General features: G+C 44.6%; 2 protein-coding genes across 3 annotated transcripts in view; one reads left to right on the top strand and one right to left on the bottom strand.

Annotated features, from left to right (window-relative positions):
• Positions 1–7,448, top strand: part of UCK2 (uridine-cytidine kinase 2) — a 42,195-nt gene extending 34,747 nt beyond the window's left edge. For both annotated transcript variants that reach the window (XM_053245119.1, XM_053245120.1), the window contains exons 4-7: positions 2,139–2,281; positions 3,077–3,174; positions 4,164–4,212; positions 5,500–7,448. In XM_053245119.1, coding sequence (XP_053101094.1) covers positions 2,139–2,281; positions 3,077–3,174; positions 4,164–4,212; positions 5,500–5,639 — 430 coding nt within the window. In that variant the 3' untranslated portion in view covers positions 5,640–7,448. The remainder of the gene's footprint in view (positions 1–2,138; positions 2,282–3,076; positions 3,175–4,163; positions 4,213–5,499) is intronic.
• Positions 7,449–8,563: 1,115 nt separating this feature from the next.
• The window catches only part of FAM78B (family with sequence similarity 78 member B), a 44,732-nt gene continuing 38,739 nt past the window's right edge, over positions 8,564–14,556 (bottom strand). Inside the window, exon 4 of the mRNA XM_053245122.1 lies at positions 8,564–8,893. The gene's annotated coding sequence lies outside the window, so the exon portion shown is untranslated. The remainder of the gene's footprint in view (positions 8,894–14,556) is intronic.

The raw sequence follows: 14,556 nt of genomic DNA, 5'->3' as shown, positions 1-14,556 counted from the left end.
TAGACTCCAGCAATAGTTACAGGAAGGGTCCTGTGCTGGGGGTTGATAGGGCCAGTTGCTCTTCCCCCCGCTAAATAAAGAGAATCACAAGGTTAAAAAGGTGCCTTTGCCCAATTAGCAGAGGTTAAGAGACTGTTCTGAATTGGTGTCTTGGTTGCAACTTAATCTAGATAAAATGGAGGTACTGTATGGTTGGGAGAACAATTAGGTATAGGCATGCAGTTTGTTTGTTTTTGATTTGCACTCCCTCTGAAGAATCAAGTTCGTAGATCACATGTACTCCTTGATCTGGCACTGCTCCAGGCAGTGACTAGGAGTGCTTTTTGTTGATTTTAAGCTGATATGCTAGTTCCATCCTTTCCTGAAGGAAAAGCCTAATCCAAAGCCCTGAACAGCATACCTGAAGGACCGTTGCCCCGCCTCCCACATGGAGGTCTTGCTCTGTTGTTCCCCCGCCCCATGTCTGCAGTCTATGCTTTGGGTGGGTACAAGATATGAAGCCTTCTTGGTTGTGGCATCTTTGCTATGTGGAATGCCCTTGTCAGGGAGGCCTGCCTGGCTTGTAGTTTTAGCTTTCACTGTTTAGTGAAAACATGGCTCATTGGAGAGAGCCTCTGGGGACCTGGCAATTGATTGGTGGACAGTATTGCTATTTTCCCCCTGCTGTTTTGATTTTATTTTTCCAATATTATATATTTTTACATTTTCATCCCACCCTTCTTCCAAGGAATGCAGGGTGGCATATATACTTCCCTCTCTTATCCTCACAACAACCCTACAAGGTAGGTTAGGCTGAGTGAATGGTTCTAGGTCATCCAGTGAGTTTCATGACTGTAGGAATTTAAACCTGGGTCTGACACTTTAACCTAGTGTCAGGTTAAAAAGTGTCCTAGTCTGATACTATAACCACTATATCACACTGCTTCTCTTAGAAAGAAAGAAATCTTTCAATAAAATAATCCTGCTTTTCAGTGGTCTCCAGCCCGTTTTCTTTTCCCTCTCCCACTCTTCCTTCAAGGAGCCCAGAGCGGTGTACTACATACTTGTTTCTCCTCACAACAACTACCCTGTGGAGTAGGTTAGACTGAGAGAGAAGTGACTGGCCCAGAGTCACCCAGGAAGTATCATGGCTGAATGGGGATTTGAACTCGGGTCTCCCTGGTCCTAGTCTAGCACTCTAGCCACTATACCACGCTGGCTCCTAAAATTTAAGATTGTATACTTCTTTCAGGCAGGAGACTGTCTCATGAAGCTGTTAAGTGTTGGGTAAACTGCACACTTATTGCTGGAGAGAGATCCAAGAATCAGCTGGGTGGTTGTTGTTGTTGTTGTTTTAAAACCATTTTCAAAGGTGGAGGGGTAGCCTTTTTGTCCTATGGTCCTTGATGCAACCTGAAATCTCTGTTATACTTAAGTCTAATCATAACACTGCCTACACTCCATCTAAAGACTATTGGACTCTTCCATGTTCAGCTTTCTTGCTTTCCCTCTTGTGGCATTTTGTTCAATGTCTAGCTTGGAAAAAAGAGTTATAGAAAACTCTAAAGTTTGCTCATTGTTTTTTACCCTTAGTTGGTGCAAATAAAGGTATTGTGGATTTTGGATAGAAACTGATGCTTAACTTGCCCTTTTTAATTTCAGTGGGGCAACTTAAGAGTAATTTTCTTCATATCAGTTGGTGTTTGAGGCTTTAACCCTGTGCCCATGCTACAGCCCCAATCGAGTTTCACCCCCTACCCATGGTGGCTATGTGCCCTGGCTGGAAAGCTCCCACTCGTGCCAAGCGGGGCTTCTCTACTGGGCCAAACAGTAGCCATATGGGGCGTGACTGGGACTATGGCAGGACAAAAGTTTAAAACCTCCTTCATGCTGCTGTCTTGATCTGGATGGGAGGCCTCCATGGCTGCTGTCAGGTGAAGTATAATTACGCATGTTATTAATGCAACAGGTAACTTGGCCTCTTCCCTAGAACAACTCAATTCTAGGCTTTTTCACTAGGCTTCCTCCTCTGGCTGACTGGGATACCCAGAGAACTGTGATAGTGTGACATGGAGAAAATTATCTAAGCCATCTTAATCTTTTCCATCAGAACCCTTTTCTTGATTCTGCACTAGAATCTTTCTTGCATATGTTAACAGCAAAGAAGAAACAGTAACCGTGTACCCTGCAGATGTGGTGCTGTTTGAGGGCATCCTGGCCTTCTACAACCAAGAGGTCCGGGACCTATTCCAGATGAAGCTCTTTGTAGACACAGATGCAGACACTCGGCTCTCCCGCAGGGGTAAGTTTGGCAGCTGTCTCCTCCCTACTGCATGTGTGTGGGTGATCGAAATGTGTTCTGGGCATGTGTGCTGACTGTTCTCATGTGGTGCATGGGAGCGTTGCAGTGCATTTGGTGTGTCTTGGCAAGGGCTTTGATATTGCTGCTGTAGAGGGGTGTGGACGTCTGCTGTAGGCACTAGGCTTGCCGATGTACTTATTCCCATAGTATTTGGATCAAAGCTGTGGGGCACTGACTGCCAAGAGAAGAACTTTAGCAAATGACTAGCTGGCAGCTTTCCTGTACACATGATGCAGCAACCTTGCTGGATCTAGCCAGGGTTGGTTCTGATCAGTGCTAGATCTCTTTACCACCTCTCCTTATGAAAGCTACCTTGGGTTCCACTGAAAAAAGGCAGGATTGACTGATTAGAATTCTATCTACACAACCCAGGATAGCTATGCAGATAGGAACAGGTTTGAGTCTCAAAAAGTGGAATCCCTAAAGACAGAAGGCAGGTTTAGCCACCACTTGAATGCTTTCTTCCAAGTGCATCCCTTTATTTTCTGCCACTGTCTGTGGTTAGTTGCCATTCACTTCTATGGGGGAAAGTAGAGTACTACACCTGACCCACATTTACAGGGATCCCACAGCTGCCTCTGAGTTCAAGGTTTTTGTTTTATTCTCTCTGTGGGTAGAGTCTTGCTTTTTCCAAGAAGGTGTTGGGGGATGGGGAACACCACTCAGGAGCCCATAATCTACTTAGCTGTGCAAGCCTTGCTATTGTCACTCACTACTTCCTTTCCTCCTCTGCAGTTCTCCGAGACATCAGTGAGCGAGGCAGGGACCTTGAGCAGATCTTATCTCAGTATATTACCTTTGTCAAACCAGCCTTTGAAGAATTCTGTTTGCCTGTGAGTAAAGGAAATGGCAGTCTCCACATCCTCACTCCTGCATCATCCCTGGGAGTGTTTGGGTGGCTTTGGGTGAGGTTCAGAAGGGGAGGGAAATTTGGCTGGTGCTCCCTGTTCCCAGCTATGCAGCTATTCCTACAACTGTGAGAGACCAACAATTGAGAGGACAGGGGCCAGCATGGTGTAGTGGTTAGAGTGCTGGACTAGGACCGGGGAGATCCGAGTTCAAATCCCCATTCAGCCATGAAACTAGCTGGGTGACTCTGGGCCAGTCACTTCTCTCTCAGCCTAACCTACTTCACAGGGTTGCTGTGAAAGAACAGCTCAGGTATGTAGTACACCGCTCTGGGCTCCTTGGAGGAAGAGCGGGATATAAATGTAGTAATAGTAATAGTAATAGTAATATTGTTGGCCCCTTGCTGAGCTGGCTTCTGCATTAGCATGTGGTGGGAGGAGCATGCCTTTGGTGCTTAAAGCAATCCAAATTCTGCATGAAACAGCAGGCAAATCAATGCCCCAAATAAATGGTGCCACTTGGTTTGCTTTGCAAACTTGTTTTGTTAGGGCCTCAGCAACTGAAATTCTTATTGAAAATCTCCTCCTCTGACAACTGTTGCATTTGTTCGTACTTTTATCTGTCATCAGCGGGTGAGCTGGGAGTACACAAGAAAATTGCATGAATTTACCCACTGTTGGGAATCCCAAGAACTACTTCAGCAGAGCTTCTTCAAACTCTGCAATATTTCTGCAACAGCTGTCAAATTCTTGTGGCTGTTGGTAAAGTAAGAGACAGTTCTTCAATTTCCTGGCTTAGGGATATGAATCCCATCAAGAGGAGAGAAGAACAAGAAAAGGAATTTACAGTTCACCCTCCACCAGTAGTAGTTGGAGAGAAGAGTCGCAACAAACCCTCTTGTGGGTAGGGTGGGGGGGGGTGTAGGGAAAACTGCTTATGGTGGTCGGTAATGTGCCTTTCTTCTTCCTGGCAGACCAAGAAATACGCCGACGTGATTATCCCAAGAGGGGTAGATAATCTCGGTGAGTAGGGGACAAGGTGGTGAAGGGTTGGATGATCCAATTATCTCTGCATGTGGAGTCTTGACTGTCAACTTCAGATAATAAAGGGGCATTGTCCAGGGAGAGCACCTAGCAAACAAGGTCTCTGTGTCTAGTGTTCTGGGCTAGTAGCGTCTCCAGATCTTTTATGGAGAAGAAAGGACTAACCAGAGTAATGTGATATCTTGACCCTGTGTATATGAAGAGTGCAGATTTGTTTAAAGGAGATCAATACCACCTCTTCGGGTGTTAACTCTCCTTGCCTCCAAAAAAGCTTGACTTGACAAAGGAAACACTCTGCTCAGCAACTTTACCACCTTGCCTCCCTCCTACCAGTCCCGTTGGAGGCAAACACTACTTGCTCACCAACTTAACCAAGAGCCAGAGGTCTGGATCTGGACTTGGTTGGAAAAACATGCCCCTTTAAGGTGATAGTTCCTCCTATGGGGGCCTTTTGAGGTTAGTCTGACCCTCTGTTGGGAAAGAGGAGTGTAGCTACTGCCTTAGTTGTTGCTCTTCAGTCTAGTGTGTTAAGAGGTCTAGACTGTTAAGAGGTCATCTCATTTTGCTGTTTCCAGCTGGCCTCCCAGTGCAAGGCTTGTAGTTCCTGAAGCATGTGTTTCTGGGAAGGGGGAGAGCAGGGATCCAGCTTTCTACAGCCTTGTAAACACTGCAGTGGGGTAGGGATGGAGACTGTCTGACTTTTGAATAGGCACAAGGAGCTCCGCACATCTTGTTGGATAAAAGTTTCCAGATTTGTAGGTGTGGCTTCAGGCAAGTTTGATCTCTAGCCTCTCTCATTCTAGAACAGGCCTGCTCAACTTAGGCCCCCTGGCTGTTTTGGGACTACAACTCACATAATCCCCAGCCACAGTGACCAACAGAGATAATGGGAGTTGTTGATCAACGTCTGCAGGATGGCCGAAGTATAGCAGCCCTGTTCTAGAAGTTAATAACCCATTAAATAAACCATGATGATCTGCCCTTTTGTAACAGTGAGGAGATCTGGACAGGTGTACCAGAATTAATAAGGGTTGGTAGGACAAAAAGGTTCACCAGAATTAATAAGCAAGGTATTAGTGAACTAAGAAAAGAGGTAGGGGGCACAGTAGTGTAGTGCAGAGCTACTGAGCATTTGAATGTGTATGGAGGGGGATGTTCCTGCTAGTTGTGGCACTTTAGGAGTATGCGCTGTTGTATGACATTTCACTGCTGATATTTGGATTCTGTGTGAACTGTCTTAACCCCCTTTCCCTTTCTGCTACCCAGTGGCCATCAATCTGATTGTGCAGCATATCCAGGACATCCTTAGTGGAGGCCTTGGCAAGCGCCAGCCCAATGGGTACCTGAATGGCTATACCCCTCCCCGTCAGCGACAGCACTCGGAATCCAGCAGTCGACCGCACTGACCTCAAGGCTGCAGTGCCCTGCATTGCTGCCCTTCTTATGCACTGCACTCACTTGGCTCATCCTGTATTTAAGAACCCCTCCTCCCCCTTGCAGGGCTTGATGGCTTTTCTTATCTCTGCTGGAGAGACTGATGCATCTGCACAGATGACTCTTGCTCCCAGAGCCAGATCTCACCTGCCGGTAATGGCTTTGCTCCGAACTCCACCATGGAGGAAAGAGGATTGATGATCCTTACTAATAAAGTAAGGATACAGATTACTTGAATTCTGTGCAGTGGCAAGATGGCATCATGCTTTTTGTGGCAATGCCATGCTATTCTTGAGGGACACATGAATATCCCCAACTGATGGGGAAGGCAGAGAATTGAACGAGAACTGGGTGGCCAAACGGCCCTGTCACTATCATCAAACAGCATCTGAACCTCAATTTGGTATTAATGGTTGGAGCATACAAGAGTGAGGGTAGGGGTTAGCAAAGTAGTCATTTCTCTCAGTAATCAGAAATTTTGCTTGGTTTTTGACTTGCTGGAGTTCCAGGCTAGGGCAGAGATGGTGGAGGTGAAAGAGGAGGTTGCACCCGATGTTCTGAAGTCTAATCTTTTGGACTGGGCAAGCAACACTTTCTCTGTAGCTTTGCAACTTTCCAGCTAACTCTGATGTGATGCAGTGAGGCTGAAATATGCCAGGGTGCTGCTTGGTCTTAAGCATTCAGCTAAGCTAAAGTTAGTATGAGTGACACATACTTCCCACGAGTTCCTGGTCAAGCCTGGGAACTAGCATCCAGTTGATCTCTCAGAACAAGACTGCTGCATTTCAATTCAGCTGATGCAGAGGACAGGATTGCCCAGTTTCCATAACAGCTGGGTATGTAACTTTGACCTGGGTGGATGGGGTTGCTACTGAGCACTTTTGGATCCTAGGAATGCAGGAGAGGACCAGTGCAGCGGCAAAGGGGTGCACCATGGTGCTTACTTATAGGGCTTGTGCTGATGCATACTGAATTGCTGCCTGTCAGCAGGATATTCATGCCAAGGCTTTTCTCATGGCTGACAAGACAAAGCCAAATGGTAAGAGCCGTGTACTACCTACTCCAGGCTTCTCCTTGCAGAACTCTCTCTCTCTCTCTCTCTCTCTCTCCACACACACACACACACACACACACACACACACACACACACACACACTCTTACTTACTTACTTCCCTCTGCCATGGAAGGAGAGGAAAGAAGGTTTCAAGCCATCCTCTTTGCCTGCAAGGCTAGGAAGCCAGGGAGGCTTGGATGGAGATCCTGCATGGTGGTGTGGGATGGGAAAATTCCTAGGGCGTTGTGCTCTGTCAGTGGTGGCTGTCTTTGCAATATGATGTCCTTCCCTTCACCCTCAATAAAGATGTCATGCAGTATGTGTTGTGGCTTTTGTGTAAAACTTAATGCATTAAGTGTATGATGGTATTAGATTTTACCAAGCATAATGTCAAAGGCTTTAGAATTCTGCACTTAAAAATATGCCCTGGATAAAACATACAAGGTTGTAGAAATACACTCTATTGACATACTTGATACATGTAAAATTGAATGATTTTTTGCCTTACAAAACTTAAGGTGTACTCTCTGTGAAGAGCTGTGAATGAAGGATTAAGTGTGGGAGAAATGTTACGGAAGGCATAAAACTAAGAAAGGTGATGTAAGGGAAGGGAGACCCAGATCTGGAGTCAATCTGGTATTTGTGTTCATTCAAGCCACTGAGCATGGGAATCCCAAATCCAGGTTTTTCTCTCTAATCTTGAGTGACACAAACTTGCTCTTATTTTTTTTTTAAAAGCTTTGGTGGATTCTCTATTAGATGATATATCTACAGTAGAGGTGCTCTTACCACTGGACCATGGGGCCTCCGGGCTGGGGGAGCTTCCGTGGCTGCAGGCCCACCCACCCCACTACAAGGTTGAACTGCCATTCTTTGCAAGTATTCTAGTCGCCATGTGCATGGCTGGGGGGTGGGCCCGAGCAGGCCTCCCCTCTGTGGCAGTGGAGGGCAGAGTGGGAGTGGCTACTGGGCTGACCATTGGCTCAAGGGTTGCTGAGGTGGGCGGTCAGTCCAGTGGCTGCTCCTACTCTGCCCTCCACTGCCACCGAGGGGAGGCCTGCTCAGGCCCACCCCCCAGCAATAATAATAATAATTATTATTATTATTATTATTATTACATTTATATCCCACTCTTCCTCCAAGGAGCCCAGAGCGGTGTACTACATACTTGAGTTTCTCTTTCACAACAATCCTGTGAAGTAGGTTAGGCTGAGAGAGAAGTGACTGACCCAGAGTCACCCAGCAAGTTTCATGGCTGAATGGGGATTTGAACTTGGGTCTCCCCAGTCCTAGTCCAGCACTCTAACCACTACACCACGCTGGCGACTAGAATACTTGCAAAGAATGGCAGTTCAACCTTGTGGTGGGGTGGGTGAGCGTGCCTTGCGGAAGAAGCACATTAATAATTACATCAAAAATAATTATTAAATAGAAATGAAAGCAATTATTAGTTACTCATTAAAATATTAATGAAAACAGTTATTGGTTACCTGTTGCATAAGGAGCGAAGAGGATGCTGCTAGAACCTTTCCTCCTCCCTGCTCCCTGGTGCACTTTCAAAGTGTGCAAAGATTAATTTTGAAAGGGGGGTGACCCCCACCAGGGCCATGGGGCAAAACTATCATATTTTGCACCTCACCTTAGGCACCACAAAGCTTTGGGTGGTCCCTGTGGTCCACATCTGGCCCCCGAGCCTTATGTTGTGCAGGCCTGGTTTAGAGGGAGATCATGTTTCCTTTTTCTAAGAGAAGAGAGAAAAACCCTAAGTGGGTATGTTGCTTTATTCCTACCCACCGGCCTATGTAAACACACCTATGGTAGACAGGGTGGATAAAAATCAATAAGCTTAAAAAATCAACTTTTTATTTTAAAATCAAATTGGATTTTAAAGTTTTTTTGCAACAATTTGTAAAAAAACAACCCAACAGATCAAAAATATTATCATGAACAGCACTAATAAATTGTAATTATATTCTATAAACATACTTTGTTAGCAGTATATGAAGATGAAGGATAACAGACGTGATCAGCCCTGTTCCGCAAGTGGTGTGCATAAATGCACACAGACAAGCCCCTACCTACCTCTAAAACAGCAAAGGCAAATAAGGTCAATGAATTTGGGAGGCTGGAGTAGATCTGAATGAGGGAATCTGGATAGAAAATCTCTATAACTATACAAGGGAGAAGAACAGGAAAAAATATGAGCAGAACACATTTATACAGTCTGGAAGAAACGTATTCAGAGTGTAAATTGCAGGGCTAAGGGTGGCCAGTTCAAGAAATATAGGTTTGTTGATGAAGTCACAGCTGGTGGGAGTGGCTTAAACATTTGGATTTGGAGACCACTGAAATGGTAATCCAGCTTTTAACAGCAGTATTCTCTTCTACAGGTGTAGAGATAATAATTTGGAAACAAAGTCTTGTTGACTTGGCTGAAATTTGCCTGTTTAATTTTTATTTAAAACTTTAACTGAAATAGTTAGCAGTACACAAATACATGTGCTTGTTAATTTTTTGTTGGTGGTTTGAAGAAAACTAACCAGAATAAGCTAATTAGTAGAATTAAAAAACCTCAGTAGTGGTTCTCCTAGCACATTATGACAAATATCCTCCAAGCATCTACACAGGAACCAGTGTAGTGTAGTGGTTAGAGTCCTGCAATAGGACTGGGGAGACCCGAGTTCAAATCCCCGTTCAGCCATGAGACTTGCTGGGTGACTCTGGGCCAGTCACTTCTCTCTCAGCCTGACCTACTTCACAGGGTTGTTGTGAGGAGAAACTTAAGTATATAGTACACCGCTCTGGGCTCCTTGGAGGAAGAGTGGGATATAAAATGTAAATAATAATTGAACAGGAGTTGATTCACCTCTGAATGACTTCCCAATTATGTGTCTGCTAAGGTACCATAATCCCACTGTTTGAAAATTAATCTGAAAAATATATAGAATAATTGCTTTATAATGTATAATGGGTACTTATGTTCTAAAAATGAAACCTGCATCTGTATTTGAGTAGTGATAAATATATATTAAGGTTATATGAGACAAAAATACACTTCTGCTAGGAAATGATTAACTAGTATCTTCCTCACTAATTTGTGATTTAAATAATTAAATGTAATCTAATTTAAATCAATTTAATTTAAATCAGATCTACCCTGTTGGCAGATCAAGATAATGGGAATATTAATCCAGTCAACCCCACCCACCCCGAAAGGTTGGGAAGAGAAGTTTTCATTGTTTCTGGTGGTGGGGGTGGCTCTCATCATGACCACAGCATGAGGGGAAAGGGGTAAATGCTCCCTGCATGTGCAATCTTGATCTACCCCTAGAGATCCTATTTACATTTTTGAAGGGGTGGATGGGACAAACAGTCAAACTGCACATTTAATGTTAATATGTTGTTTGGCCCTCTGAAAAATATATTTATTGGCTTATACCAATAGGTCATGATATGATAAAACACAAAATGAATTGAAGCAGAGATTAAAGGTAGTTGCTAGGTCTGGATATTAAACCTTGGGTTTACACACCCTCCATCACACATATAACCTGTTACTATAATCGGTTCGTCTGCCTGAATAAGACCCCTTTACAACTGTGCACATAAGCTCCAGTTATTACATTTTATGTAGATAGGGGTTGTGTGCATGAAGCTCGCTTCTGTGCTTTCCATAAAAACTCATATGCCCAAATATTCTGTCCTGGGTGTACCCTCTGTGTTTTCCACAGGGAGAACTAGTGAAGAAAGTCTCGGCATGGGAACCGGACTAGCCCCAACTCACTGGGGAGCTCGGTTAACTTAGGCTTGGCCGAGACACCCAAGAGCAGCAAGTTAGGGTGTTGTTTCATACCAACAATCTCAAGCCAATTGAGAATCTAAAGAATACTGCCATGTCTTGGGTATTGGCTTCAGCAGAGCTGGGGAGCTTGCTGGATTGGTGGGAGTTCTGAGAGGAGCAGCCCCATGATATAGGAGGCAAAAATTTGATAACTGCTGCAAGGATAGCCCTGCCCAAAACCTGGGGGAGGAGGGGCCTTTCTTGTCTCAAATAAAGCGGAACATATTTCTGTGCATATCCAGAAGGTCTGTGTTGCATTCCCCTGTTAACAGCCAGGAGGTGGCATCAGTGTGTGTGGATAGATAGTCTGCAAATTTCCCGGGTGAAGAAAAAGCTCAGCAAAATGAATTTCATGCCATTGGTATCTTACAAAAATAGGTTTCCTTTTCAGATAAAGGTCTGGGAGTTTCTAAGGTTTGTAAGAGTTTTCAGACCGGAAGGGGTTTGCTAAAATGATTTTATATGATTCATCAGAGGCCTGTTGTTATGATGGTTACCCTCTTTTCTTGGAGAAAACGTCTGGTGCCACACCCAATTTGGAGAGAAACACAAAGGATACTTATGGACTTCATTAGTTAGCCTATGCTATGTGTCAGCTGCTTTCCCTGAAGCTGCCTTGTGCCCTTTCGCAGCTCGCACCATCTTCCTTTCCCTCTACACTACCTGCTGGCCCGTTGTTTGAATTCACTGGAGAAAGGTCTTTCATTGCAGCTCAAGCTCAGAATTCCCAGTGCAGTGATGCTACCTACAATTCCAGGCAGATAGTATTTATTCTGAAAGTGGCAGTGGTGACTGCCACTGTTATCCTGTACTTGCTATTGTCAAATGCCACAGAGGAAACATACATAACATTAAAGAATTAGGCTTCTGTTTCCTTCCATTCCCTTGGGTCTTTCCACAGGCTTTGAGCCCTTTCTCATTATCGGCAAGAAAAGGTTTGAGGGAGATCGGAGAGCAAGGCTGCTTGTATGTACCTCCCTGCAGACAATTTCTCTTGGCTCCCCGGACAGGCAGACTGTCCCTGTCCATATGATTGCTGGCAGCGCAGAGGGTTTGGACTGGGACCCTTCCAGCCCTCAGAACTCCCATAATGCACTGCACAAGTGTGCAGTGCATTATGGAGATTTCCCCAATGCTGGCTGAGAGCCCTCTCCCTGAGAGCAGTCTCCCAGCCCCAGTTGCAAGCAGCCAGTGCTGGCAGATGAAGAAAAAAATGGGGCTAGAGAGCGCCTCTTGACCCCAATTAAAAGGGTGGCTGGCTTGGTGGGTCTGCTGCTGAGGCACTGCCAGGATCGGGTGTGATCCCAGCAGTTCTCATGCATGGGCATTACGAGGCTTGGCTTCATTAGCCCAGTTATGCCTGCACATGAGAACAACCTCTTTGTCTTATCAGTGTGTTCCTCAGAGCTTCTGGAACTCTTATCTATATACTGTGTTTTTAATTAGCAGTAGTTATTTTGAGTGTAGCCTGTAACAGTGTTGTCAAGCCGTGTTAACTGTTAATTTGTATTTGCAAGTATGTATAGTGGAGAAGAATCTCATTAGAATTAAATCTGAGGTGAGAAAAAGTATTTTTGATTCCTGGACAGATATCAAGAGTAAGAATATCTGTTTCATGTATCTTCAGTAAAGTCTGGTGTAACACAATGCTTGCACTCACTGAGTGTAAAGCCCTTTCCCTTGTTCGTGTTTAGCAAAAAGTTGCAAGCAAAATCTTGAATGCTCTGAAGAGCAGACCACTTCCCGGTGACTGGCTGGCCCTGCCACCAGGAGTGCCTGCTGTGTCCCAGGGAAGTTGAGCTCAAGAGAAGGAATCGATCTGCCTGGTGGAACTTGGGATACTCCCAATATTAAATAATCTTTTACTCCTAGAGTAGACCTCAAAGATCTGCTAAATATTCATAGGAGTTAGTAGTTCCATTATTTCCATAATTATTAGTTAGGTTTAATGTGTGTGTGGTGTAACTTCTCTTCCCCTGAAAACCCACACTCCTGTTTCAACTCAGGCCCTTACCCCTTTGATACAAAATTTAACTGCTGGTCTGCATTTGGTGTTGTTGAACCCCAAGGTTCCCCATGGCTTAGCTGTTTGTTCGGAGCACACTGTTGTAAAAATGGGGTAGCTCTGGAGCTAGCCATCCTCCCTGTCAGGAGAGCCGTTACACCTGGGCAGCTCATGAGAAATTGATGTGCTAGTAATACCTTTAGATGGAACCTGGAAAAATTCTCATATAGGCACTAGGAATGTTTGATACTAGAAAAGTAGTTTGAAGCAGATAAAAATTAGTCAAGGATGTATGGAATTGTCATCAAGTGAAAACTGGGAGTTGCTAAGCAGAGTTCATTTTGGATGTACAGGTGACACAGAATGTTTAATGATAAAGATACCATGGCATAGAACCAGGAACACATGTTCCTACAAACACATTGTGGTAACACAGCAGATCTGGCCAGGTTCTTCAAACTATAAATGTAACTCAGAAATAGATGGGGCAGCGGGGGGGGGGGGGGGAGGGAAGCAGCCACTTTGTATAGAGCAATAGCACTTACATTTATATACCGCTTTATAGCTGGAGCTCTCTAAGCGGTTTACAATGATTTAGCATATTGCCCCCAACATTCTGGGTACTCATTTTACTGACCTCGGAAGGATGGAAGGCTGAGTCAACCTTGAGCCCCTGGTCAGGATCAAACTTGTAACCTTCTGGTTACAGGGTGGCAGTTTTACCACTGCGCCACCAAGGGCTCTTTCACAAGGAAATGGAGCATGTGAGAGAAAGTGGACTATTTAGTCTGCTCCTCCATCTGTGAGCTAAAGTGTGAAGGTGCTTACTACTGTTTTCAGTGTGCACGCACCAGAGCAGATTCTTGCTCCTGAGTTGGATGGAAGAGTGTGTGTGTGTGAGGTGGGAAAAGATTCTGTCCCATTCCACCCCCTGGTACCAATTTAGTCACAATGGTAAATAGTCATTCTTGATTGGACTGGAACATGTCCCAGAAAGTGCCTTGAAAATTATTATCCCATTCACTTTCTCTTCTGGAAACAACTCTCATGTACACAGTAACAGGTACATGTGGGATATCCATTGCTCATTGGAATGAAAAGCAGGTGCAATTTCTCAGTTCTCTTTTAGAAGTATATATTACTGGCCCTTGCTTTTCAAATGGTTTCTCTACTAACCAGAGCTAAATCAACTGTGAGGTTTACGGCAGGGCAAACTTGGGTTCCATTAAGGACAGCAGAGTTGAAGACAGATTTGGCACATGGGGTACAACCCAATGGGATGTTCTCTTGTTCAAGCCCCATTGAGATGTGTCCGTGTACTCCACATGTACTCCAAGTGCTCTTGTGCATTTCAAAGAATCCTGGGGGCAAGAGAACTTCCCAAATAATGTGTCTGTATCCACTAGTGGAAGGAGGTTGCCGTTTAGTTTTTCCATCTCAGGCACCAAAATGGCTTGATCCAACTCTTGCCTGCATTTGACTTTTTCCATGTAACCTGCTGCTTTTATTTGGAGACCACCCAGTGCTATTCACACCACATCAAATATGCCATCTCTATTAACCCTTTCCGGGTTTGTTTCTACAGTATACTGTATTGCTATAAACATATGCATAACAGTGCTCTTGCCCATCTTCTTAATGATCACAGTGTCACTGGATAGCTTAAGGACTGGTTTCTCCTCCCCATTTGTTCACTGGCGGCCTCCTCCTCCTCCTCTACTTGTATTTAATATTCCTAGAGGTCATTCACACAATCAAAAACTGTTCTACTCAGGTTTGGGAGCTGTGTGTATGTGTTCCCAGTTTTCAGTTGTGTTTAGGCAAGGTAGGAGGAAAAAGTAGCCAGGTTTTCATCTTACCTTACCTCCACACAACCAAAAATTGGGAGCTAACACAGCTTTTGATTGTGTGAATGACTCCTAGTATTTGTAGAATTTTGACCTCATTCCACTCCCTGTTTATAAACATACTTGGACTATTCTTGTATA

The sequence above is a fragment of the Hemicordylus capensis genome, chromosome 4 (genome assembly GCF_027244095.1).
Source record: "Hemicordylus capensis ecotype Gifberg chromosome 4, rHemCap1.1.pri, whole genome shotgun sequence".
Taxonomy (NCBI): Eukaryota; Metazoa; Chordata; class Lepidosauria; order Squamata; family Cordylidae; genus Hemicordylus; species Hemicordylus capensis.
Note: the sequence above shows the minus strand (reverse complement) of the source record. Positions and strands in the feature narration are given on the sequence as shown.